The sequence below is a fragment of the Balaenoptera ricei genome, chromosome 1 (genome assembly GCF_028023285.1).
Source record: "Balaenoptera ricei isolate mBalRic1 chromosome 1, mBalRic1.hap2, whole genome shotgun sequence".
In the NCBI taxonomy this organism is placed as follows: domain Eukaryota; kingdom Metazoa; phylum Chordata; class Mammalia; order Artiodactyla; family Balaenopteridae; genus Balaenoptera; species Balaenoptera ricei.
This window is the reverse complement of record NC_082639.1, coordinates 165,909,414-165,929,208: the sequence shown is the minus strand read 5'-3', so window position 1 is coordinate 165,929,208 and position 19,795 is coordinate 165,909,414. Positions and strand designations below refer to the sequence as shown.

The following is a 19,795-nucleotide window of genomic DNA, read 5'->3' as shown; positions in this document are numbered from 1 at the left end:
TCTTGGAAGATTGTACCTTTCTAAGAATTTGTCCATTTCTTCCAGGTTGTCCATTTTATTGGCATAGAGTTGCTTGTAGTAGTCTCTTGGGATGCTTTGTATTTCTGCGGTGTCTGCTGTAACTTCTCCTTTTTCATTTCTAACTTTATTGATTTGAGTCCTATCCCTCTTTTTCTTGATGAGTCTGGCTAATGGTTTATCAATTTTATCTTCTCAAAGAACCAGCTTTTAGTTTTCTTGATCTTTGCTATTGTTTTCTTCCTTTCTATTTCATTCATTTCTGCTCTTGACGTTTATGATTTCTTTCCTTCTGTTAACTGTGGGTTTTGTTTGTTCTTCTTTCTCTAGTTCCTTTAGGTATAAGGATAGATAGTTTATTTGAGAATTATTTTGTTTCTTGAGGTAGGCTTGTATAGCTATAAACTTCCTTGTTTGAACTGCTTTTGCCGCATCCCATAGGTTTTGGATCATCGTGTTTTCATTGTCATTTGTCTCTAGGTAGTTTTTTATTTCCTCTTTGATTTCTTCAGTGATCTCTTGGTTATTTAATAACGTATTGTTTAGCCTCCATGTGTTTGTGTTTTTTACGTTTTTATCCCTGTAATTGATTTCTAATCTCATAGCACTGAGGTCAGAAAAGATGCTTGATATGATTTCAATTTTCTTAAATTTACTGAGGCTTGATTTGTGACCCAAGATGTGATCTATCCTGGAGAATGTTCCTTGCGCACTTGAGAAGAAAGTGTAATCTTCTGTTTTTGGATGGAATGTCCTATAAATATCAATTAAATCTATCTGGTCTATTGTGTCCTTAAAGCTTGTGTTTCCTTATTAATTTTCTGTTTGGATGATCTGTCCATTGGTGTAAATGAGATGTTAATGTCCCCCACTTTATTGTGTTACTGTTGATTTCCTCTTTTGTAGTTCTTAGCAGTTCCCTTATGTATTGAGGTGCTCCTATGTTGGGTGCATATATATTTATAATTGTTATATCTTCTTCTTGGATTGATCCTTTGATCATTATGTAGTGTCTCCCTTGTCTCTTGTAACATTCTTTAATTTAAAGTCTATTTTATCTAATATGAGTATTGCTACTCCAGCTTTGTTTTGATTTCCATTTGCATGGATATCTTTTTCCATTCCCTCACTTTCAGTCTGTATGTGTCCCTAGGTCTGAAGTGGGCCTCTTGTGCACAGCAAATATATGGGTCTTGTTTTTGTATCTATTCTGGAAGCCTGTGTCTTTTGGTTGGAGCATTTAATCCATTCACGTTTAAGGTAATTATCGATATGTATGTTCCTATTATCATTTTCTTAATTGTTTTGGGTTTGTCTTTGTAGGCCCTTTTCTTCTCTTGTGTTTCCCACTTAGAGAAGTTCCTTTAGCATTTCTTGTAGAGCTGGTTTGGTGGAGCTGAATTCTCTTAGCTTTTGCTTGTCTGTAAAGCTTTTGATTTCTCTATCAAATCTGAATGCGATCCTTGCTGGGTAGAGTAATCTTGGTTGTAGGTTCTTCCCTTTCATCACTATAAATATGTCATGCCACTCCCTTCTGGCTTGTAGAGCTTCTGCTGAGAAATCAGCTGTTAACCTTATGGGAGTTCCCTTGTATGTTACTTGTCGTTTTTCCCTTGCTTCTTTCAATAATTTTTCTTTGTCTTTAATTTTTGCCAATTTGATTACTATGTGTCTCGGTGTGTTTCTCCTTGGGTTTATCCTGTATGGGACTCTCTGTGCTTCCTGGAATTGGGTGGCTATTTCCTTTCTCATGTTAGGGAAGTTTTTGACTACAATCTCTTCAAACATTTTCTTGAGTCCTTTCTCTCTCTCTTCTCCTTCTGGGACCCCTATAATGCGAATGCTGTTGCGTTTAATGTTGTCCCAGAGGTCTCTTAGGCTGTCTTCATTTCTTTTCATTCTTTTCTCTTTATTTTCTTCCACAGCAGTGAATTCCACCATTCTGTCTTCCAGGTCACTAATCCATTCTTGTGCCTCAGTTATTCTGCTATTGATTCCTTGTAGTGTATTTTTCATTTGTTATTGTATTGTTCATCTCTGTTTGTTTGTTCTTTAATTCTTCTAGATCTGTGTTGAACATTTCTTGCATCTTCTCGATCTTTGCCTCCATTCTTATTCCGAGGTCCTGAATCATCTTCACTATCATTACTCTGAATTCTTTTTCTGGAAGGTTGTCTATCTCCACTTCATTTAGTTGTTTTTCTGGGGTTTTATCTTATTCCTTCATCTGGTACATAGCCTTCTGACTTTTCATCTTGTCTATCTCTCTGTGAATGTGGTTTTTGTTCCACAGGCTGCAGGATTGTAGTTCTTCTTGCTTCTCTCCTTTGTATTTCCGTGGTGTCACTTGTAGCTTCTCTTTTTTCATTTCTAACTTTATTGATTTGAGCTCTTTATCTTTTTTTCTTGATGAGTCTGACTAAAGGTTTATCAATTTTGTTTAACTTTCAAAGAACCAGCTTTTAATTTTATTTATCTTTTCTATTGTTTTCTTCATCTCTATTTCATTTATTTCTGTTCTGCTTTTTATGATTTGTTTCCTTCTACTAACTTTGGGATTTTTTTATCTTTCTTTCTCTAAATCTTTTAGGTGGAAAGTTACGTTTTTTATTTTAGATACTTCTTTTTCCTGACGTAGGCTTGTATCACTATAAACTACCCTCTTAGAACTGCTTTTGCTGTCTCCCATAGATTTTGGATTGTTGTGTTTTTGTTTTCACTTGTCTGCAGGTATTTTTTGATTTTCTCTTTGATTTCTTCAGTGATCATTGGTTCTTTAGTAGCATATTCTTTAGACTCCATGTGTTTGTGTTTTTTGTAGTTTTTTCCTGTAGTTGATTTTTAGTCTCATAGTGTTATGGTCAGAAAAGATGCTTGGTATGATTTCAGTTTTCTTAAATTAAGAGGTTTCTTTTGTGGCCTAGTATGTGATCTCTCTTGAAGAATGTTCCATGTACACTTGAAAAGTATGTGTATTCTGCTGCTTTTGGATGGAAAGTTCTCTCTATATATATCTATTGATTCTATCTAATGTGTTATTTAAGGCCAATGTTTCCTTATTAATTTTCCGTCTGGATAATCTGTCCTTTAATGTAAGTGGGTTTAAAAGTCCCCACTATCATTGTGGTACTGTCAGTCTCTCCTTTTATATGTATTAATAGTTGCTTTATATGCTTAGGTACTACTCTGTTAGGTGCATATATACTTACAATAGTTATATATTCTCCTTGGATTGATTCTTTATCATCATGTAATGTCCTTTTTTGTCTCTTGCAACAGTGTTTGCCTTAAGGTCTATTTTTTCCAATATAAGTATTGTTACCCCAGCTTTCTTCTTGTTTCATTTGCATGGAATACCTTTTTCCATCTCTTCACTTTCAGTCTGTGTGTGTCTTTAGATATGAATTGACTCTCTTGTAGGTAGGATATATATGTGTTTTGTTTTTGTATCCATTCAGCCATGTCTTTTGATTGGAGAGTTTAGTCCATTCACATTTAAAATAATTATTGACATGTATGTTCTTATTGCCATTTTGTTAATTGTTTTGCAGTTATTTTGTAGTACTTTTTGATCCTTTCTTCGTCTTTTGTTCTCTTGTGATTTGATGACTATCTTTAGTGTTATGTTTGGATTCCTTTCTCTTTTCTGTGTGTGTATCTGTTATAGATTTTTGGTTTATGTTTACCATGAGGTCTACTTATAACAATGTATATATACATGTGATTGTTTTAAGTTGCTGATCTCTGAATTTCAAACACATTTTAACAAACCTGCATTTGTACTCTCCTCCCTGCGTGATTCCTGTTTTTGACATCATATTTTACATCTAATTTTTTTGTGCATCCCATAACTGCTTATTGTGAATATAGATGATTTTACTACTTTTGTCATTTAAGCTTTCTACTATCTGTGTATGTGGTTGATTTTCTACCTTTTTTTGTATATTTGCCTTTATTGATGAGCTTTTTCCTTTCATAATTTTCATGCTTCTGATTGTGGCCTTTTCTTTTTTGCTTAGAGATATCCCTTCAACATTCCTTTTTAAGCTTGTTTGGTGGTACAGGACTCTTTTACCTTTTGCTTGTCTGTATAAATTTGACTTCTCCATCAAATCTGAATGAAATCCTTGCCAGGTAGAATATTTTTGTTTGTAGGTTTTTCCTTTTTATCACTTTAAATATATCATGCCACTCCCTTCTGTCCTACAGAGGTTCTACTAAAAAGGCAGCTGATAGCCTTATGGGAGTTCCTGTGTATGTAACTTGTTGCTTTTCCCTTATTGCTTTTAATATTCTCTATTTTTATGTTTTGGCATCTTAATTACAATGTGTCTTGTGGTTCTCTTTGAGTTGACCATATTTGGGACTCTCTGTGCATCCTGGACTTGGATGTCTGTTTTCTTTCCCAGGTTAGGGAACTTTTCAGCTATTATGTCTTCAAATGTGTTCTTGGCCCCTTTCTCTCTCTCTTCTCATTCTGGGACCCCTATAATGCAAATATTAGTATGTTTGATGTTATCCCAGAAGTTTCTTAAACTGTCCTCATTACTTTTCATTCTTTTTTCTGCTCAGCATCAGTGATTTCCACTACTCTGTCTTCCAGATTGCTGATCCATTCCTCTGTATCATTTAGTCTAATGTTGGTTCCTTCTAGTGTGTTTTTCATTTCATTACTGTATTCCTCACCTCTGGTTGTTATTTACATTTTCCAACTCTGTTAAAAAATCTCTAACTTATCTCTCTGTGCATCCATTCTTCTCCCCAGTTCTTTGATCATATTTATGATCATTACCCTGAACTCTTTCTTGGGTAGATTTCCTATTTCCACTTCACTTAGTTTTCTGGGGTTTTATCTTGTTCCTTTGTTTGGAACATGTTCCTCTGTTGTTTCATTTTGCCTAATGTTGTTTTTGTTTCTTTGTATCTGGTAGGTTATGTTTCCTGACCTTGGAAAAGTGGCCTTTTGTAGGAGATGTCCTATGCATCCTAGTAGCACACTTCCCTCTCATAACCTGAGCTATATACTCTAGGGTCATTCCCTATGTGGGTTGCATATGACCTTCTGTTGTGGTGGGTTGACTACTGTGGGTGGCTTGGTAGGCTTTGTTGGCTCCAAATCCAGTTGGTTGCCAGGCTCTGCCTTTTAAGGAGTCTGCCAGCCACTGGTTGGTGGAACCGGATCATGAGGTGGTGGGCTGCAGAACCCCCGGGGTCCCCGGTGTTAGTGCTTGTTCACTGGTGGGTGGGGTTAGGGTCCAGGAAATCCTGGGATTGATGCCTGTCCACTGGTGGGTGAATCCAGGTCTTGGAGCTAGTGCCAGCTTACTATTGGGCAGAACTGGGTCCTCAGGTCTGGCTGCAGGGCCCAGGGGCCCCAGAGTTGATTTCAGATTGCTGATGGGTGGGTCCAGTTCCTGACACAGTTGGATGTGGAGTCCAGAGTGTTCCAAAGCTTGTGTTGGCCTGCTGATGTGTAGGTTCAGGTTCCAGCTGGTCACAAGGTTGGTGCTGGTCCACTGGGTCCACAGGTTGTGGGCTGTGGTTGTCCTGTGGTTGTCCTGTGGCTAGTGTCTGCCCACTGGTGGGTGAGGCTGGTCCCAAGGCTAGAGCAGGCTTTCTGGTGGCTGGTGCCTGCTCATTGGTGGTAGAGCTGCATCCTGGTGTCTCTGGCTACAAGGCCTTGGGGGCTCCAGGTTTAGTGCTTGAGCTCTGGTGTGTGGGTCCAGGTCCTGGACCCTCTGATGGGCAGGGCTGTGTCCAGAAGTGGCTGTGGGCTCTGGGGGTCTTAAGGAAGCCTGTCTGCTGGTGGGCAGGGCTGTGTCCCCACCTAGTTAGTTGCTTGGTCCAAGGCATCCCAGTAGTGGTGGCTACAGGCTGTTGGGCATGGGCAGGGTTGGGTCCTGAAGCTAATAAACTAGAGGGAGAATTCCAAAATGATGCTTGCCAGCACCAGGGTCCATGTGGTAGAAAGAGCTCTCAAAAATGGCTGTGGCCAGTGTCTGTGTCCCCAGCATGAGCTCCATTTTACTCCTGCCTCTCCAGGAGACTCTCCAAGATCAGCAGGTAGGTCTGACCCAGGATCCTTTCAAATTACAACTTCTGCTCTGGGTCCTGGAGCATGTGACATTTTCTGGGTCTCTATTTCCCACAGCTCTCCAGAACTCCTGAAAGTAAGCCCCACTGGCCTTCAAACCCAAATGTTCTGGGGAGTCATCATCTGGTGCTGGGGAGCACAATGTGGGGTTCAGACTGCTCACTCCTTGGGGAGAACCTCTGCAATTATAATTAGTCTCCTGTTTGTGGGCTGCCCAGAGACATGGGACTTGAGTATACTGTGATTCTGTCCCTCCTACCAGTCTCATTGTGGTTCCTCCTTTATATCTTTAGTTGTAGATCTTTTCTGGCAGGTTCTGGTCTTTTTCATCAATAGTTGTTCTGTAAATAGTTGTAATTTTGGTGTGCTTGTGAAAGTAGTGAGCTCAGGTCCTTCTACTCTGTCATCTTGTCTGAGTTCACCTGTTATATTTTGAATTTGTTTTTTAAAAAGTCTAGATAAATTCACAGGAACTTGTTAATAGTGGGTTATCTGAGAAATGGAAATAGTGAAGGCTGAGGACCTTTAACTTCATATCTCATATACTTATAAACTGTTTAAACTTTTTATTTCAGCATTTCTGAATGGCTTTCAGTATAATATTCAAACTTTAAGGTCCTCTAAAGTCTATCCCCAATTTATCATTCTGACCTTATCTTCTTTTCACTATGGTCTTTTAAAAACACAAATATCCTGCTTCTCTCTTGCTTAAAACTCTTTAGAACCCCCTAGGGCCTTAGAAGAAGGTCCAATTTCTTCATACGACTTCTGAAGTCTTTAATAATCTGGACTCTATTTCTCCAGAAGAGACTCATCCCTTTTCTCTCTGCAGAACTCTGTTTCAGCAGTTTATCATCTTTCAAGTTCTGGAAAGTATCCTGTCATCTCTGTCTCTGGGTCACTGGGCACACCAATCCCATCAATTGTCTTCACTGTCTAACCCTGGCTTATTCAGCAGATCTCAGTTTAGATACCACTTCCCTACCTCAAGGTAGCCTTCCCTACTTCCATGTCTCCCAATTTGGGTAAGGTACTCAATCTGTGTGTTTCCATAGCATCCTATATTGTCTCTATCATAGAATTAAACATGTTGCTCTATTTGCATGTTAACTTGTCTTTATTCTATGCAATTTTGTAAACTCTGGGAGGGTGGGAATTGTGTTCAAATTACCACTATATCTCCAACCCCTAGCAGAATGCCTCACAAATAGTGGTGCTCAATGAATATTTTTCAATTATTTATTCCAAAAAGTACTTATTATATACTGTTCTAGATATTGTGGGTAAAGCAGCAAATATAACGAAGTCATGCAGAACTTTTTTTTTGGTGGAAGATTCAGCTACAAATAAGTACACATATCATTTGTTAGGTGATGATAAGTGCTGTGAACAAAATAAAGAAGTGTAAGTGGCAGAGCAGGGGAGTTAGGTCAGGGTCAGGGAAGAGCTCTCTGATAAGGTGACATTTGGACTTAGACCTGAATTAAGTATAAGAGTTATGTAGATATCAAAGTGAGGAATATTCTTGGCAGTAGATATCCAGGGAAACAGTAGATATCCAAGGAATAGCAAAGAGGCCAGTCTGGCTAAGTAACACTGAACAAAGGGTCGAGGGATAGGAGATGACATCAGAGTCCTGGGCCAGATCACATATTGTTTTTCAGGTGATGCTAAAGGTTTTAGATGTTATTCTGAGTGATATAAGAAGCCAAATGAGGGTTTTAAGCAGAGGAATAATATGATTTTACATATATTTTCAAAGGCTCACTCTGGCTGCTAGGTGGACTCTGGTTAGGGATGTGGACTCAAGGATAAAAGATGAGAGGTCACTTAAAAATCTCTTGTATGTACGGGCTAGAGAGGATAGGGGCTTGAACTGGAGTGGGAATGGTGAAAAAAGGTTAGATATTAGATACACTTTTTAGATATAGCCAACAGGATTTGATAATGGCTTGGTTGTGGGATGTAAAAGGGGAGGATTCAAGGATGAGGTGATGGTTTGTGGCTGGAAGAAAAGAAGTGCTGTTTACTCGATAGGGGAGAACTAGGGAAGAAGCAGGTTGAAGTGTGGGTGAGGGAAACAAGGATTCAGTTTTGGGTATGTTAGTCTGAGATGCCCACTAGTCATCCAAGTGAAGGTATCAAGAAGGTAGTAGGAAATAGTAGTTTGGAGTTCAGGCTAGGGGTCATGGATGGAGGGCAAAGAATGAATGTAAATAGAGTTCAGAAGATGTCTGAGAACCAAACCCTGAGGTAATTCTTCATTTAGGAATTAAGAAGATGAGAATGGAAAAGAGGCTGAGGAGGAATAGCTAGTGAAGTAGGAGGAAGACCAAAAAAGTGATACCCTAAAATTCAGTGAAAAAAAAAAGTGTTTCAAGAAAAAGGCCATGTTGAATTGTTTCAAATGCTGCTGCCAGATCATGAAAGATGACTGAAAATTTGCCACTGGATTAGAAAAGTGGAAGTCATTGAAACTCTTGATAAGGGCAGTTTCTGAGAAAATTTGATTAGAGCGGATTCAAGAGAGAATTAGAGGAAAGAGGAAAAAGTAAAACTAGGCAATACTTCCTTGGAGTTTTGTTGTAAAGGGGAGCAGCAAAACTGGACGGTTGAGAGTTGAAGGATGATATGGGGTCAAGAAAGACTAATTACAAATTACAGTGATATCTACTTTAAATTTCATGGTTAATTTATCTCCTAACTAGATTCCTTGAGGATTAAACTTTCTATTTCTTTGCATTTCCTATAATGTTTAGTACACTACCTCAGGAATAATAACATGAAGAATAACTACTATTAATTGAAGGTTTACCACTTGCCAGGTATTATTCTAAGCATTTTATATACAATCCCTTATCTAATCAACACGACAGTCCTATATTCTAGATTAGAAAACTGAAGCTTGGAAATGTTAAATTACATGTTCATGGACTTGAAAACAGATCTATTTAACTCTACAACACCTGTTATAGATTAATTGAATTGTGTCCCCTCAAAAAAGATGTGTCGAACTTCTAACTCCAAATACTACTTCAGAATGTAACAATATTTGGAAATAGGGTCATTATAGATATAATTATTTAAGATGAGGTCATACTGGAATAGGGTTGGCCCTGGTGTCCTTATAACAAGATGACCATGTGAAGACACAAGAATTCTATGTGATGACACAGGCAGCAATTGGAATGATGCAGCTGCAAGCCAAGGAATGACAAGGTTTGCCAGCAAGTCACTAGAAGCTAGGAAAGATTCCCTAGCTTTCAGAGGGAGTATGGCCCTGCCAACACTTTGAATGTGGACTTCTAGCCTTTAGAACTGAGACAATAAATTTCTGCTGTTTTAAGTTTGTACCATTTTATGGTACTTTTTTATTGGAGCCCTAGGAAATGAATACAACAACACATACATTGAAAATGCATATGTAAGTTGCATATATATCTGCTGATTGACCAAAATGAACCTCTGAAAAAAGAATCTGAGTTTGCCATTTTGCTTTGTGAGATCCTACTTAACATTAATAGAATTTTAAAGATTAATAGAATTTTAAAAGTGGTAAAACAGCACCTTTATCAAAAGCACCATATATTAATCCATTAAAATTATTACATCTTCATAAGCAAGATATCTATTACGAAATCTAGAATAATTTTTGCAGAATGAGAATACCTTACCCATAAAAACATCATGAATAGTGCTGTTATGTGATAATCTTGATAGATTTCCAAATTCTGTAGGTGTTTGTAAAACTCCAGTATCTGTGAAATTATGATAATAATAGTAGATCCTATGTTTGTCCCATAGTATTAATTCTGGCATTGCTGAATATATAAAATTTGGAATTAAAAAAGTGTCAGTAGTGACATCTAATGCAAAGTCTTGGAATACCCACTGTTCTGTATCTTCATTGTATATCACTAGGTAAATCGTTTTGATGATGTTACATGTAATGCAGTAATTTAATAACAAGGCAAGTTCCAAAGGGTGTCCTGTATACTCAACATTGTGTATAGTTAGAGTAGCAGCTGATGACATATTTAGAAGTTCTTTCAGTTTTTCAGTAGTTATTATTTTAACAAATTTAAGCAAAGCATATCCAAGATAAACCTCATTTTCTGTCCAGATTGCCATGCTGCTTCTTCTTCCTTTATCCTGTGACAAAATTGAAAATAATTAGACAATCTTTGATTTTAGGGACAGTGTTAGCAGTTCCCATCTTCTAATTTGCTACATTTAAAAATAAAACAGTAACTACTAAGGTTTAATTTTTATTATATTTATGACTAATACTTCAGACATAGAAATATATTGCATGAAAATATATTACACGCAAGCATAAAAATAAATATTCAGTAATTTTATTATTTTATATACTTTTCCTATCAGTAGAAATAATTATTCTTAATTCCCTTTTAAATCCTCACAGAGCATCAACCTTCTCTTTTCTTATGTATTTATCCACTCTGGCCAGGAGTGCCCCTTTGACGCTGATGTTTACTAAGGTCAAGATATAAGGACACTTACATAGACAGAGGAATGGATAAAGAAGATGTAGTACATATATACAATGGAATATTACTCAGCCATTAAAAAGAATGAAATAATGCCATTTGCAGCAACACGAATGGACCTAGAGATTGTCATACTGAGTGAAGTAAGTCAGAGAAAGAGAAAATATCATATGATATTGTTTATATGCGGAATCTAAAAAAAAAAAATGATACAAATGAACTTATTTACAAAACAGAAACAGACTCACAGATTTAGAGAACAAACTTATGGTTACCAGGGGGGAAGCATAGAGGGGAGGGATAGTTAGGGAGTTTGGGATTGACGTGTACACACTGCTATATTTAAAATAAATAACCAAGGGAAAAAAAATAAGGATACTTCAAACATTATTTTTGGAATTCAAACTTCCTTGGCTAAAGAGAAGAGAGAACTTAAAACCTGAGACAAAACAATACTACCATTTTATGGACACTCTTAGAGAGGAAGGCCATGCACAGACTGCTATGTTTGAAATTCAGTGGGCATAATTTCATTCAGGGAGCCAAGGTCTCCCTTTCCCCCTGTTTCCCCTCCCCAGCTGTTTCTAATTCTTAAAGAGTTTTACTTAAAATGTAATTTTTATGTCCATGACAATCAACAGGAGTCTTTTGTGCACATCTTGTCTCCCTAAATAAATTTGTATATCTACTTAATGTACAAATATTTAGTCTATACTCAAACAGGATGTAGACAGAAATCAAACTGATAATTTTAAAAAAGAGACCATTTGGGGTAAAAAGACATTTTACCAAACAAGGATTCAATTTAAAGCCTAGAACTTCTGTTGCTAAAAATGAGTGTGAAACAATTCTCAAAAGGGAAATAGATTAGAAACAAAATGATGAGCCCTTTATAGAAAAGGCACAGCTATTCTCACTATTCTTGGCAGAGGGATGGGAAGGGGAATTTGTCATAAACACTATAGATGGGAATTCCAATTAGCCCCAGACATGGAATGAGATTTCACCCACCCAAAACTCTTTCCTATAGATCTTCACTTAGTGCTTGGGTACAGTAAGCCAAGGTCTTGGGGCAAAGCAGGAAAGCTGAGTAATCCCTCTGATGCATTCAGGGTCTCTCCCAAATATAAAGCAGTAACCTCCTGAAGATGGGGAGGGGGCAGGCAGCAAGGCAGCAAAGTTGAGAGAAATCCATTAGCATTCTGGATGCTCAGCTACCATACACAGGGAGTAGGATAAACTGAGAAAAACTCTCCCTCTGAGATATGTGTGGCCTTTACTGAAAGTATAAAGCAGTCTCCATGCTATATTGGGGTCAGGGAATCAGGAGAGAGAGATAGAGATCTCCCAAGGCAAGAAAACCTAGGGGCTGATGAGAGAGGAAAGAGAAATCTTCAGTGATTAAGAAAAAAAAAAAAAAAAAAGCTGGCAGCTAGACTCTAGAGCAGAGATGGCTCTTCTAGGGTTTGGAAAGCTGGTGATTCAATTGTGAAATATGAAGAGATCTCTGGAATCCTGTCAGTGCTAAGACACCAGGCATGGCCAAAAAGAAAATAGCTATGATAAAACACAGAAGATCTAGTGGAAATATGGGCAACAAGAATGCAGAGATGGGGAATTACAGCCAAGATATGTAAATGATAAAAAAAACCAGAATGGAAATGCTAGAAATTAAAAATATGATACCAGGAATAAAGAAATTATTAGATGGATTTAAGAGTAAACTGAGAAAAGAAGAGGAAAAGAGCAATGAATTTGAAGAGAGGTTAATAGCATGTAACCAAACTGAAATACAAAGAAGAAAAGCAGAGTTGAAAAAAAATTAACAGGTCATCTGAGATCTGTGGGACTATATTAAATGGTCTCATATATATGTTTTTGGAATCCAAGAAGAAGAGGAAAAAGAGAATGGTGCTGAAAAAGTATTTGAAGAAATAATGTCCAAGAACACCAAAAATTAATGAAAGACATAATCCCAGAAATCCAAGAAGTTCAATTGAACCTCAAACAGGATAAATACAAAGGAAATTACACTTGGGCACATAATAAAAGTGCTGAAAACCAAAGATAAAAGGAAAACTCTAAAGAAGCAACAAGTAAAAAGACACATTATATATTTGAGAACAGTAACATGAATAATGACTCACTTCTTACCAAAAATGATGAAAGCCATAAGATAATGGAATGATATCTTTATAAATTCCTTTAAAAACAATTGAAAAACAACAAAAACCACCTGTCATCCTATAATTCTGTATTGAGTGGAAAATGTCCTTCAAAAATGAAGGCAAAAAAATAAAGACACTTTGATACAGACAAATGCTGAGAGAACCTGCAATACAAGAAATTTTAAAGACGTTCTTCAGGTTGAAGGGAAATGAAACCAGGAGGAACACTGGATGTGCAGACAGAAATAAAGTGCACACAGGAAGGTATATATAAAAAACTTATTTTGCTATCAGTTTATATCTATATATCTTTATCACAATTGACTTTTTAAAGCAAAAATATTAACAAGGTATTTTGGGATTTATAGCATATTTAGAAATAAATATGAGACCAGAGTACAAAGGATGGGTGGGGTATAAATGGAGTTGTATAGTTATAAGGTTTTTACACTGTTGTGAAGTAAGTTTTATTTAAATTTAGATTCTGATAAATTAAAGATGATTATTGTAAAGTCAAGTGCAACTACTAAAAAATAATTTTGAATTAAAAAAATCAATATAGGAGACAACATAGAAATACTGAAAAATACATGATTCATCCAGAGGAAGAGAAGAAACAAAGGAACAAAGAACAAGAGGCATTAATAGAAAACAAATGCCAAGATGGTAGACTTAACCCCAACCTTAGCAATAGTTATATTAAATTTAAGTGAACTAACTATTAAAATTTGAAGGCAGATATTGTCACACTGGAGAAAAAGCAAGACCCTATATGCAGTTTACAAGAAATATAAAGTCACAGACAGGTTGATAGTAAAATAATAGAAAAACTTACATCATATAAGCATGAAACATAAGAAAGCTAGTGCGTCTATATTATTATATATAAATAAAACCAAATGAAATATCACTTCACACCTGCTAAAAGAGTTTAAATAATAATGACTGGACACACTAAAGGTTGGAGAGGGTGAGATGTGGAAGTAAATGAAAAAAGGCAGCTATAAATAATTTATAATGTCTTAATTACTATAGCTTTATAATAAATTTTGATACATGGTAGAAGAAATCCTTTGCCCCAACCCTCTCCTAACCCTCAGCCCTTTACTCCATCATATACCTTTTAGAATCATTTTCTGATTTCCACAAAGTAACACTGCATCAAATCTATAGATAATTAGGAAGGGTTTAAAAATTTTAAAATATTCTGCATTCCAACCAAGATCTCATACATTTTTAGTGGCATTTATTTCTAGATAAGTTTTTTGTTCTACCCTGAATTGCCATATGACTTTTAGAATCAAATTCTCAATTTCTATAGAAGTCTGCTAGGATTTAAATTGAAGTTGTGCTGCATTTCTCAAGAATTGACATTTTAACAATATTGATTTTTTTCCACCTATGAACATGATACATCTGCCCATGTAAGTCTTTTACTTTGCTCAATAATGTATGCCGTTTTTAAGTGTATATATTTGCACATCTTTTTTCAGATTTACCCCTAAGTATTTAATATTTTTGAATCTATTTTAAACAGTATTTTTTAAAATTTCAATTTATGATTGTTCATTTATATGTTTATATATTTCATATACAAAATTAACTTGTTATATTTCATATAAAAATGAAATTGATTTTTATACATTGATCGTGTACACTGCAATCTGGTAAACACACTTATTAGCCCTGATAGCTTTTTGAAAAATAGATTTCATAAGCTTTTCTACATCTAATAATGTTTGAATAAAGACACTTTCCTTTTCAATATAGATTCCTTTTACTTGTTTCTTAATTCATTGCACCTGTTAGAACTGTCAGTACAATGTTGAATAGAAGTGGTGTGGGCAAACATTCTCACCTTGTTCTTTATTTTAAGCAAGAAAGGGAAGAAAGAAACAAAGGAACAAATGGTGTTAATAGAAAACAAATACCAAATGGTAAGTTTAACCAACAACAGCAATAATTACATTAAATCTGAGCAGACTAAATAGTCTTTTACCATTATACAATGCTATCTTAAAGTTTTTCATAAAGGTTCCTTGTTAAGTTGAGAAAGTTCTCTTTTATTCTTTTTTTTTCTTTTATTCTTAATTTGCTGATTTTTAAAATCAATTGTGTATGTTGGATTTTGTCAAATGCTTTTATGCACCTATTGAGGTGATCATATAGTTTTTCTTTTGTTATTTTCTAATAAGGTGAATTACGTTGATTGAGTTTCTCTTGTAAATCATTCTTTCATTCCTAAGATAAATCCCACTTGGTCATGATGTATTTTCCTTTTTATATATTTTTGGACCTGATTTACTAAAACTTTGTTTATAAGTTTTAAATCTTTGTTTATAAGAGATATTGGTCTGTAGTTTTATATTCTTGTAATGTGTTATTCTTGGTTGTGGTATCACATAATGCTGGCCTCATAGAATAAATTGGGAAGTGTCCCCCCCTTCAATTTTCTGAAAGAGTTAAGAAATGGTGTCATTTATTTTAAAAATATATCATAGAACTCACTGGTGAAATACTCTTGGCCTAAAGTTTTCTTTGTGGGAAGGTTTTTAAATAACAAATTCAATTTCTTTAATTGATACAGGGGTATTCATGTTACCTATTTGTCTTAGGGAAGCTTTGGTAGTTTGTGTAAATTTGTTTTAACTTTGTATTTAAAGTTGTTTAACATGGCCCCACTGTGAAACAGGTTGGCACCAGCAAAGAGCTCACCTGATCCATGCAGATGGCTACACAGAAACCCAGCCCTGTCCTCCAATGGGCTGCAGAAGCCCCATACCCATTGGGCCACACAGCTAACTGAGCAGGAAGCCTACCCTGCTCTCCAGTGGGCCCACAGCCACCACCCAAAGAGCAGCCTCACAGCCAACTTGGCGAGGTGCCAGGCCCACTGACCAGCACACTCATAGTAGTCAGCCCCACCACAACAGAAGTGTGTATTCAGCCTACATCAGGGCTACCACTAAAGCATATAGTTCTGGTGACCAGAGGGGTGTGCTGCTGGGCCCCATAGAATGTCTCCTATGTAAAGCCACTTCTATAAGATCAGGAAACATAACTGACCTACCTAACACATAGAAGTAAACAACAAAGAATTGGGAAAATGAGACAGAGGAATATGTTCCAAATGAAGAAACACAGCAAAATCCCAGAAATAAAATGAAGAGAAGTGGAGAAAAGCAATATATCTGATAAAGTGTTCAAGATAATGAATATAAAATGTTCAATGAATTTGGGAGAAGAATGAATGAACACAGTAAGAATTTCAACAGAGTTACAAAATATAAAAAAGAACCAAACACAGCAGAAGAATACAATAGCTGAAATTAAAAAAATAGCCTAGAAGGAATCAACAGTAGATTAGATGATACAGAGGAACAAATCAGTGATCAGGAAGACAGAGTAGTGAAAACCACATGAACTGAACAGAAGAAAGAAAAGAATTAAAAAATGAGGATACTTTAAGAGACCTCTTGGACAACATCAAGCATACTAACACTTGCATTATTGGGGAGAAGAGAGAAGGGAGGAGAAGAGAGAAAGAAAGGGGCAGAGAATTTTTGAAGAAATAAGAGCAGAAAACTTCACTAACCTGAGAAAAGAAACAGACATTCAGGTCCAGGAAGCACAGAGAGTCCCAAACAAGATGGAGAGCAAGACAAAGTATAATTAAAATGATAAAAAATTAAAGATAAGGAGAGCATCTTAAAAGCATCAAGAGAAAAGCAACTAGTTATATACAAGGGAACTACCATGAGAGAATTACCTGACTTTTCAGGATAAATGCTACAGGCCAGAAGGGAGCGGCACAATATATTGAAAGAGATGAAAGAAAAAAATGTACAACCAAAAATACCTGGCAAGGCTATAATTTAGATTTGAAGGAGGAATAGACTTTTACAGACAAACAAAAGATAAAAGAGTTCAGCACCACTAAACTGGCTTTATAAGAAATGTTAAAGAAACTTCTCTAAATGGAAAAGAAAAGGCTACAACTAGAAATATAAAAATCGTAAAAGGATAAATCTCACTGGTAGAGGCAAACATACAGTCAAGATAGTAGATCAGCCACTTATAAAGCTATTAGGAAGGTTTAAAGATAAAAGTAGAAAAATAATCTATATCCACAATAAGTAGTTAAGGGATACATAAACAAAAAGATGTAAAAAAGACGTCAAAAACATTTAAAAAAGGGGGTGGGTAAAAAGGTAGGTTGGTTAGAATGTGCTCAATTTTAGACCATCAACTTAAAATAATCACACACCTATATATAGGTTGTTATATATGAACCTCATGGTAACTGCAAACCAAAAACCTATAATAGATACACAAAAGGAATACAAACATAACACTAAAGATAGTCATCAAATCACAAGGAAAGTGAACAAAAGAAGAAAGGAACAAAAAAGAACTACAAAAACAAGTGGAAAACAACAAAATGGCAATAAGTACATACTTATCAATATTACGTAAATGGACTAAATGCTCCAATCAAAAGACATAGAGTAGCTAAATGAATACAAAAATAAGACCCATATATAAGCTATTTACAAGAGACTCACTTCATATCTAAAGACACATGCAAATTGAAAGTGAGGGGATGGAAAAAGGTATTTCTTTCAAATGGAAATAAAAAGAAAGCTGAGGTACAATATTTATAGCAGGTAAAATAGACTTTAAAACAAAGACCATAACAAGAGACAAAGAAAGACATTACATAATGATAAAGGGATCAGTCCAAGAGGAAGATATAACTAATGTCAATATATATACACCCAAAGTAGGAGCACCTAAATACATAAAGCAAATATTAACACACATAAGAGAGAAACTAACAGTAATGTAATAAAAGTGGGGACTTTAAGACCTCAGTTATATCAACAGATAGATCATCTAGACAGAAAAACAATACGGAAACCCTGGCCTTAAATGATACATTAGACCATACGGAATTAATAGATATACACAAAACATTTCATCCCCAAATAGCAGAACACCCATTCTTTTCAAGTACACATAGAAAATTCCCCAGGATAGATCACAAGCTAGAGCAGAAAACAAGTCTCAATACACTGAAGAAGACTGAAATCATATCAAGCATCTTTCTCAACCACAATGGTATGAGACTAGAAATCAACTATAATTAAAACAAAACTGTAAAAAACATAAACACATGGAGTCTAAACAACATGCTATTAAACAACCAATGGGTTAAAGAAATAAAAGAGGAAATAAAAAATCTGGATACAAATGAAAACAAAAACACAATGATCCAAAACCTATGGGATACAGCAAAAGCAGTTCTAACAGGGAACTTTAAAGAGATACAAGCTTACCTTGGGAAACAAGGAAAATCTCAAATGATCTAACTTTACACCAAAAAGAACTAGAAAAAGAAGAATAAACAAAGCCTGAAGTTTGTAGAAGGAAAGAAATAATGAAGATCAGGGCATAAATAAATAAAATCAGAGACTAAAAAGGCAATAGGAAAGATCAATGAAACTAAGAGTTAGCTCTCTGAAAAGATAAACAAAATTGATAAAGCTTTAGCCAGACTCATCAGAAAAAAACGCAAGATAGCCCAAATCAATAAAATTAGAAACAAAAGAGAAGTGACAACTGATACCACAGAAATAAAAAGGAGCATAAGAGATTACTATTAACAATTACACACCAATGGAATGGACAATATAGAAAAATTGGATACACTCCTAGAACTTACAACTACCCAAGAATGAATCAGGAAGAATGTATAAACAGACCAATTACCAGTAATTAATTTGAATCAGTAATTTAAAAAACTCCTAATAAACAAAAAAATTACATGTGAATTTTATCAACATTTAAAGAAAAGTTAACATCTATCTTTCTAAAATTATTCCCAAAAATTGAAGAAGAAGGAATGGTTCTGAAGTCATTCCAAAGGTTGCATTACATGGATACCAGAAACCAAAGACACCACACAAAAAGAAAATTACAGACTAATGTCACTGATAAACATAGATGCAAAATTTCTCAACAAAATATTAGCAAACCAAATGCAATACATTAAAAGGATCATACACCATGATCAAGTGGGATTAATCCAGGGATGTAAAAATGGTTCAATATTCAGAAATCAATCGATGTGATACACTACATTAACAAAGTGAAGAATAAAAATTATATTATGATCATCTCAATAGATGCAGAAAAAGCTTTTGACAAGATTCAGCATACTTTCATGATAAAAACTCTTAACGAAGTAGGTATAGAGGGAACATACCTCAACATAATAAACAGCATGTATGACAAACCCACAGCCAACACCAAATTCAACTGTGAAAAGCTAAAAGCATTTCTTCTAAGATCAAGAATGAGACAAGGATGCCCACTGTCACAATTTTTATTCAACGTAGTAATGGAAGCCATGGCAATCAAATATGAAAAAGAAATAGCAGGAATCCGAATTGGAAAGGAAGAAGTAAAACTGTCACTGCTTACAGGTGACACGAAACTATACATAGAAAATCCTATAGACTACTGACTCCACCAAACAGACAAACAAACAAACAAAACCTCCCCCCAAAACACCAGAAAACAAAAACCATTACAACTAATAAATAAATTCAGTAAAGTTGCAGGAAGCAAAATTAATATAAAGAAACCTGTTGCTTTTCTATACACTAATAATGAACTATCAGAAAGAGAAACTAAGAAAACAATCCCATTTACAATTGCATAAAAAGATTAAATATCTAGGAATAAATCTAACCAAAAAGGTCAAGACTTGAAAAATATTAGACACTGATGAAAAAACTTGAAGACAACACAAAAATTGGAAAGATATACCATGCTTATGGATTGGAAGAATTAATGTTGTTAAAATGACCACATTATGCAAGGCAATATATAGATTCAACGCAATCCATATCAAAATACCAATGGCTAACACAACATTGTAAGTCAACTACACTCCAATAAAATTTAAGAAACATTAAAAAAATTGCCAATGGCATTTT

At 35.3% G+C, this 19,795-nt stretch overlaps 1 protein-coding gene across 1 annotated transcript in view; it reads right to left on the bottom strand.

Annotated features, from left to right (window-relative positions):
- The window catches only part of CATSPERE (catsper channel auxiliary subunit epsilon), a 264,815-nt gene that overhangs the window by 92,190 nt on the left and 152,830 nt on the right, over positions 1–19,795 (bottom strand). Inside the window, exon 10 of the mRNA XM_059940988.1 lies at positions 9,787–10,264. Coding sequence (XP_059796971.1) covers positions 9,787–10,264 — 478 coding nt within the window. The remainder of the gene's footprint in view (positions 1–9,786; positions 10,265–19,795) is intronic.